We start from the raw sequence: 8,666 nt of genomic DNA, 5'->3' as shown, positions 1-8,666 counted from the left end.
AAATTAGTATTTTTCTATGCTTTGGGTAAATATCTAGTAGTGCAATCTATAGTATGGGAGAAGATACTTGCAAGTGACATATTTCATAAAGAATTAGTAGTCAAAATCTATTAAGAACTTATTAAGCTCAACACACCCCTAAAAAAAACAAGTTAAGAAATGGGCGAAGGCAGGAATAGACATTTTTCCCACAACAACATAACAGACGACTAACAGATACATGAAAAGATGCTCAACATAACTCATCATCAGGGGAATATACATCAAAACTATAATAATATATAACTTCACACCAGTCAGAATAGCTAAAATTAAAACACAGGGAAAAAAAAAAAACAGGTATTTTAAAGGAGAGGAGAAAGAGGAATCCTCTTGCATTTTCGGTGGGAATGTAAACTGGTCCAGACATTCTGGAAAACAGTATGGAAGTTCCTTAAAATGTTAAAAATAGAGCTACCCTAAAACCCAGCAAGTGAACTACTATATATTTGCCCAAAGGATGTATGGACTTTTGTATCATAGACCACTATGGTCTTTGTCTAGAGGTCAGTATTCAACATATATTCCCCAAATGCAGGAAAGCATTTCTCATTAAAACTGTGACACCTTTTATCCATTTCTAGTTTAGCATTGTGTACGGTGTAAGAAAATGGTCGAGTTTCATTCTTCTACATATAGCTGTCCAATTTTCCCAGCACCATTTATTGAAGAGACTGTCTTTTTTCCACTGTATATTTTTTTCTGCTTTGTCAAAGATTATTTGACCATAGAGTTGAGGGTCCATATCTGGGCTCTCTACTCTGTTTCACTGGTCTATGTGTCTGTTTTTATGCCAGTACAATGCTGACTTGGTGATCACAGCTTTGTAGTAAAGCTTGAAATCAGGTAACATGATGCCGCCAGTTTTATTTTTGTTTTTCAACATTTCTGTAGCGATTCGGGGTCTCTTCTGATTCCATACAAATTTTAGGATCATTTGCTCCAGCTCTTTGAAAAATGCCGTGGAATTTTGATCAAAACGGCATTAAAAGTATAGATTGCTCTAGGCAGTATAGACATTTTATTTTAGATCACATAAAATTCTTTTTTTTAAAGTGTTCCTCTTTTTTAAAAATTTATTTATTTTCAGCATAACAGTATTCATTGTTCTTGCACCACACACAGTGCAGTATAGACATTTTAACAATGTCTATTCTTCTGATCCAAGAGCATGGAATGGTCTTCCATCTTTTTGTGTCTTCTTCAATTTCTTTCATGAGTGTTCTGTAGTTCCTTCAGTACAGTTGCTTTACATCTTTGGTTAGGTTTATTCCCAGGTATTTTATGATTTTTGGTGCTATAGTAAATGGAATTGATTCTCTAATTTCCCTTTCTGTATTTTCATTGTTAGTGTATAAGAAAGCCACTGATTTCTGTACATTGACTTTGTATCCTGCCACCTTGCTGAATTGCTGTATGAGTTCTAGTAATTTGGGGGTGGAGTCTTTTGGGTTTTCCATATAAAGCATCATGTCATCTGCACAGAGAGGGAGTTTGACTTCTTCATTGCCAATTTGGATACCTTTTATTTCTCTTTGTTGTTCGATTGCTGTTGCTAGGACTTCTAATACTATGTTGAACGAGAGTAGTGAGAGTTGGCATCCTTGTCGTGTTCCTGATTTCAACGGGAAGGCTGTAAGCTTTTTCCCATTGAGGATGATATTTGCTGTGGGTTTTTCATAAATAGATTTGATGAAGTTCAGGAATGTTCCCTCTATCCCTATACTTTGAAGCATTTTAATCAGGAACAGATGCTGGATTTCGTCAAATGCTTTTTCTGCATCAATTGAGAGGACCATGTGGTTCTTCTCTCTTCTCTTATTGATCTGTTCTATCACATTGATGGATTTGCGAATGTTGAACCATCCTTGTAACCCAGAGATGAATCTCACCTGATCATGGTGGATAATCTTCTTAATGTGCTGTTGCATCCTGTTTGAAAGACCTCAACATGAGATAGGAAACCATCAGAATCCTAGAGGAACATACGCAGTAACCTCTTCGATATCAGCCACAGCAACTTCTTCCAAGTTATGTCTCCAAAGGAAAAGGAAACAAAAGTGAAAATGAACTTTTGGGATTTCATCAAAATCAAAAACTTCTGCACAGCAAAGGAAACAGTCAACAAAACAAAGAAGCAATCCACAGAATAGGAGAAGATATTTGCAAATGACAGTACAGAAAAAGGCTGATATTCAGGATCTACAAAGAACTTCTCAAACTCAACACACACAAAACAGGTAATCATATAAAAAATGGGCAGGAGATATAAACAGACACTTCTCCAATGAAGACATACAAATGACTATCAGACACATGGAAAAATGTTCATCATCACAAGCAGTCAGGAAGATTCAAATTAAAACCACATTGAGATACCACCTTACGCCAGTTAGAATGGCCAAAATTAGCAAGACAGGAAACAACGTGTGTTGGAGAGGATGTGGAGAAAGGGGAACCCTCTTACACTGTTGGTGGGAATGCAAGTTGGTGCAGCCACTTTGGAGAACAGTGTGGAGATTCCTCAAGAAATTAAAAATAGAGCTCCCCTATGACCCTGCAATTGCACTCCTGGGTATTTACCCCAAAGATACAGATGTAGTGAAAAGAAGGGCTATCTGTACACCAATGTTTATAGCAGCCATGGCCACGGTCACCAACCTGTGGAAAGAACCAAGATGCCCTTCAACGGATGAATGGATAAGGAAGATATGGTCCATATTCACTATGGAGTATTATGCCTCCATCAGATAAGACGAATACCCAACTTTTGTAGCAACATGGATGGGACTGGAGGAGATTATGCTGAGTGAAATCAGTCAGCAGAGAGAGTCAATTATCATATGGTTTCACTTAGTTGTGGAGCATAACAAAAAGCATGGAGGACATGGGGAGTTAGAGAAGAGAAGGGATTTGGGGTAAATTGGAAGGGGAGGTGAATCATGAGAGACTATGGACTCTGAAAAACAATCTGAGAGTTTTGAAGGGGTGGGGGTTGGGAGGTCGGGGTACCAGGTGGTGGGTATTATAGATGGCATGGATTACATGGAGCACTGTTAGCGAAATAAGTCAAGCAGAGAAAGACAACTATCATATGATCTCCCTGATATGAGGAAGTGGTGATGCAACATGGGAGCTTAAGTGGGTAGGAGAAGAATCAATGAAACAAGATTGGATTGGGAGGGAGACAAACCATAAGTGACTCTTAATGTCACAAAACAAACTGAGGGTTGCTGGGGGGAGGGAGGTTGGAAGAAGGGGGGTGAGGTTATGGACATTGGGGAGGGTATGTGCTTTGGTGAGTGCTGTGAAGTGTGTAAACCTGGTGATTCACAGACCTGTAACCCTGGGGATAAAAATATATGTTTATAAAAAATAAAACATTAAAATATATATATATATATATTAAAACATAAAAAATGTAAACAAACAAAGAAAACCAAAAAATACCCCAAACTCTATCATCCAACAATTGCACTGCTGGGGTATTTATGCAAAGAATACAAAAATACTATTTCAAAGGGATACATGCTCTGAAATGATTTTAGCAGCATTATCTAATGTACAATAGCCAAACTATGAAAATAGCCTAGGTGTTAGTCAACAGATGAATGACGAAGATGCGGGGTGTGTGTGTGTGTGTGTGTGTGTGTACACATTTGCAATGACATGGATGGAACTAGAGAGTATTATGTTAAGTGAAAGAAGTGAGTCAGAGAAAGACAAGGGCCATATGATTTCAGTCATATGTGGAATTTAAGAAACCAAAGAAATAAGCATTGGAGAAAAAAGAGAGAAAAAGGCAAATCAAGAAACAGACTCTTAACTACCGAGAACACACTGATGTTAACCAGACAGGAGATGGTGGGGGTGGGTGGGTGAAATAGATGATGGGGATTAAGGATGGCACTCGTGATGAGAATTAGATGATGCATGGAAGTGTTGAGTCACTCTATTGAGCACTTGAAACAAAATTTACACTGTAGGTTAACTAATTGACATTTAAAATAAAAGTTAAAAAAGAGGAATAAATAAATAAATGAGGCTCATTTACGTGAACATTTGTATGTTCTCTTTTTTTCTTTCCTTGTAGTTACTTCCACCACATGGAAGCAGGCAATGATACAGGAATTTCAGAGTTTCTTCTCCTGGGATTTTCAGAGGACCCAGAACTGCAGCCCCTCATATTTGGGCTTTTCCTCTCTATGTACCTGATCACTGTGTTTGGAAACCTGCTCATCATCCTGGCCATCAGCTCAGACTCCCACCTCCACACCCCCATGTACTACTTCCTGACCAACCTGTCCTTTGCAGACATCTGTTTCACCTCCACCACCATCCCCAAGATGCTGGTGAATATACAAACAGGGAAAAAAGTCATAACCTTTGCAGGCTGCATCACACAGATGTACTTTTTCTTACTCTTTGCAGGCTGGGATGACTTTCTCCTGACTGTGATGGCCTATGACCGCTTCGTGGCCATTTGTCACCCCCTACACTACACGGTCATCATGAACCCTCAGCTCTGTGGACTGCTGGTTCTAGTGTCCTGGGTCATCAGTGTTCTGAATTCCTCATTACAGAGCTTAATGTTGTTGCAGCTGTCCTTTTGTACAGAGGTGGAAATCCCCCATTTTTTCTGTGAACTCAACCAGGTAGTTGGGCATGCCTGTTCTGATACATTTCTTAATGACATGGTGATGAATTTTGCAACTGTGGTGCTCGGTGGTGGTCCTCTTGCTGGGATCCTTTATTCATACTTTAAGATCGTTTCCTCCATATGTAGAATATCATCAGCTCAGGGCAAGTATAAAGCATTTTCCACCTGTACATCTCACCTCTCCGTTGTCTCCTTATTTTATTGTACAAGCCTAGGAGTGTACCTTAGCTCTGCAGCTACCCAGAGTTCCGACGCAAGTGCTGTGGGCTCAGTGATGTACACAGTGGTCACACCCATGCTGAACCCCTTCATCTATAGCCTGAGGAACAGAGACATAAAGAGGACTCTGAAAAGAATCACTGGGGTTCCAGTAATGTAAAGGCCAATGGTTCTTTGGTTGAAGAAGTGCCCATGATTGAAGGACTCACAGCCTCAAAGCTGTAACTGCTATTTTTTGATCAGTCTGTAGAAGTAGAACCTGTTCCTTCTACTTACTTCCTGGAATTTCCATTTGCTTGAAGAATTCAACTTCTCCATACATTTAAGTAACTCATTTTATTAAGCTTCTGCTCTGTCTGATATATAGACAGGTTACCCTTTGTCTATTTTCATATAATCCTAATATTTTCCACAACCTTGGTCACAAATGCTTAGAAATTTCTGTATTTTACATGGGGCAAGTTGGAAATCTAAAATAATTTAATTCTAATGACTTGTACTATGCCAATTAAATTTTCCCTAGATTTCCCAAAAAAATAGTCATGAGTCATATTCTTCATTTGGAAGTAACTACACTTGGCCACTAAGCCCTTCACATAACTTTGTTGTAGAGAATACAAAACCCCAGTTTTCACCTTGAGTCTGTCAGGCTTTTTACATCAGTACCCTCATTCCTCCTCCTGATAGTGTGGACTGTACTTTGTTCTGTTTAAGTCTCCTGTTGCTGATAGGGATGCTCAGGGTACGAAAGCCCAGGCACTCCCCCATACCCTTGTGCTTGTGGACATTCCCACAGATGCTTCCCTGACCAGAGTTTCTGCTCTGGATGAACCAGCCCTTAGATTCTTACTGTGATTGCAAGACACACCTCAGCAACACCCATCAAAGAATTCGAACAAAATCAGGTGTATTTTCCACAGATCCTGGAGGGCACAGGGGGTGCCCAAAGGCCATTCATGGAGGTCTCAGTGGTGGAGAGATGTATTGAGAGGGAGACACACAGCCCCTGTGAGGGATCAACCTTTAATAGGGTCCATGGCCAGAGTGGGGTTTGTGGGTTTACACTTTATTGGAGATTTTTATATGATTAGAATTTGGGTGCTGAAGTAGAAAAGGAGGGTCAACCATGTGTCAATATTGAAGTTTACCAAGGGCTTTTTTTTAAATTTATTTTTTTTATTTTCAGCATATCAGTATTCATTATTTTTGCACCACACACAGTGCTCCATGCAATCCGTGCCCTCTATAATACCCACCACCTGGTACCCCAACGTCCCACACCCCCGCCACTTCAAACCCCTCAGATTGTTTTTCAGAGTCCATTGTCTCTTATGATTCACCTCCCCTTCCAATTTACCCCAACACCCTTCTCCTCTCTAACATCCCTTGTCCTCCATGATACTTGTTATGCTCCACAAATAAGTGAAACCATATGATAATTGACTCTCTCTGCTGACTGATTTCACTCAGCATAATCTCTTCCAGTCCCGTCCATGTTGCTACAAAAGTTGGGTATTCATCCTTTCTGATGGGAGCATACTACTCCATAGTGTATATGGACCACATCTTCCTTATCCATTCGTCCATTGAAGGGAATCTTGGTTCTTTCCACAGTTTGGCAGCCTCAGCCATTGCTGCTATAAACATTGGGGTACAGATCGCCCTTCTTTTCACGACATCTGTATCTTTCGGGTAAATACCCAGGAGTGCAATTGCAGGGTCACAGGGAAGCTCTATTTTTAATTTCTTGAGGAATCTCCACACTGTTTTCCAAAGAGGTTGTACCAACGTACATTCCCACCAACAGTGTAAGAGGGTTCCCCTTTCTCCACATCCCCTCCAACACAGGTTGTTTCCTGTCTTGCTAATTTTGGCCATTCTAACTGTTGTAAGGTGATATCTCAATGTGGTTTTAATTTGAATCTCCCTGAGTGCTAATGATGATGAATATTTTTTCATGTGTCTGATAGCCATTTATATGTCTTCTTCGGAGAAGTGTCTGTTCATATCTTCTGCCCATTTTCCACAGTTTGGTGACCATGGCCATGGCTGCTATAAACATGGGGTACAGATGGCCCTTCTTTTCACGACATTTGTATTCTTGGGGTAAATACCCAGGAGTGCAATTGCAGGGCAGTGGCAGGGGAGGGGTGGGAGGTTGGGGTAAGAGGTGGTGGGTATTATAGAGAGCACGGATTGCATGGAGCACTGGGTGTGGTGAAAAAATAATGAATACTGTTTTTCTGAAAATAAGTAAATTGAAAAAATTAAAAAAAAAATAGAACTACCCTGCGACCCAGCAATTGCATTCTAAGGTATTTACCCAAAGGATCTATGGACTTTCCTATCTCAGTACCCTATGCTCTTTGTCTAGAATATGTCTATACTCAACATTTACTCCTCAAATGAAAAAAAGAATTTCTCACTAAACCTGTAATACCTTCCCTCTTTTTTTTTCATTTATTTATTTTCAGCATAACAGTATCATTATTTTTTCACCACACCCAGTGCTCCATGCAATCCATGCCCTCTATAATACCCACCACCTGGTACCCCAACCTCCCACCCCCCCACCACTTCAAACCCTTCATATTGTTTTTCAGAGTCCATTGTCTCTCATGATTCACCTCCCTTCCAATTTACCCCAACCCCCTTCTCTCTAACTCCCCATGTCCTCCATGCTATTTGTTATGCTCCACAAATAAGTGAAACCATATGATAATTGACTCTCTCTGCTTGACTTTTTCACTCAGCATAATCTCTTCCTGTCCTGTCCCTGTTGCTACAAAAGTTGAGTATTCGTCCTTTCTGATGGAGGCATAATACTCCATAGTGTATATGGACCACATCTTCCTTATCCATTCTTCTGCTGAAGGGCATCCTAGATAAAACGACAAGACCCATCCATATGTTGTCTACAAGAGACCCATTTTGAACCTAAAGATACACCCAGACTGAAAATGAAGGGATGGAGATGCATCTTTCATGCCAATGGGCCTCAAAAGAAGGCTGGGTTAGCGATTTTTATTTCAGACAAATTAGATTTTAAACTGAAGAGTGTAGTCAGAGATACAGAAGGACACTACATCATTCTTAAAGGGACTATCCACCAAGATGATCTAAATATTGTAAATATCTATGCCCCCAATATGGGATCAGCCAATTACATAAGAAAACTGTTAATCAAGATAAAGAGTCATATTGATATGAATACATTAATAGTAGGAGATCTTAACATGCCTCTCTCAGAAGTAGACAGATCATCGAAGTAGAAAATCAATAAAGAAACAAGAGCATTGAATGACACATTGGACCAGATGGACCTCATACATATATACAGAACATTCCACCCTAAAGCAACAGAGTACTCATTCTTCTCAAGTGTACATAGAACCTTCTCAAGAATAGACCACATACTGGGTCACAATTCAGGACTCAACCAATACCAAAAGACTGACATTATTCCCTGCGTATTCTCTGATCACAATGCTTTGAAATTGGAGCTCAATCACAAGGAAAAGCTCAGAAGGAACTCAAACACCTGGAAGCTAAAGACCACCTTGCTTAAGAATGTTTCGATCAACCAGGAGATCAAAGAAGAACTGAAACAATTCATGGAAACCAATAAGAATGAAGACAATTCGGTCCAAAACCTATGGGATGCAGGAAAGGCGGTCCTAAGGGGGAAATACATAGCCATCCAAGCCTCCCTCAAAAATATTGAAAAATCCAGAATACACCAGTTGTC

General features: G+C 40.0%; 1 protein-coding gene across 1 annotated transcript; it reads left to right on the top strand.

Annotated features, from left to right (window-relative positions):
- Window positions 1-4,145: 4,145 nt before the first annotated feature.
- Window positions 4,146-5,078, top strand: LOC116568158 (olfactory receptor 7A17-like). Its single transcript, XM_032303690.1, has one exon. It carries the CDS (start codon window positions 4,146-4,148, stop codon window positions 5,076-5,078), a length of 933 nt encoding a protein of 310 aa, XP_032159581.1.
- The last annotated feature ends 3,588 nt before the right edge of the window (window positions 5,079-8,666 follow it).

Source organism: Mustela erminea, chromosome 1 (assembly GCF_009829155.1).
Source record: "Mustela erminea isolate mMusErm1 chromosome 1, mMusErm1.Pri, whole genome shotgun sequence".
NCBI lineage: Eukaryota > Metazoa > Chordata > Mammalia > Carnivora > Mustelidae > Mustela > Mustela erminea.
The sequence above is the reverse complement of the archived record's forward strand: the minus strand, read 5'-3'. Positions and strand labels throughout refer to the sequence as shown.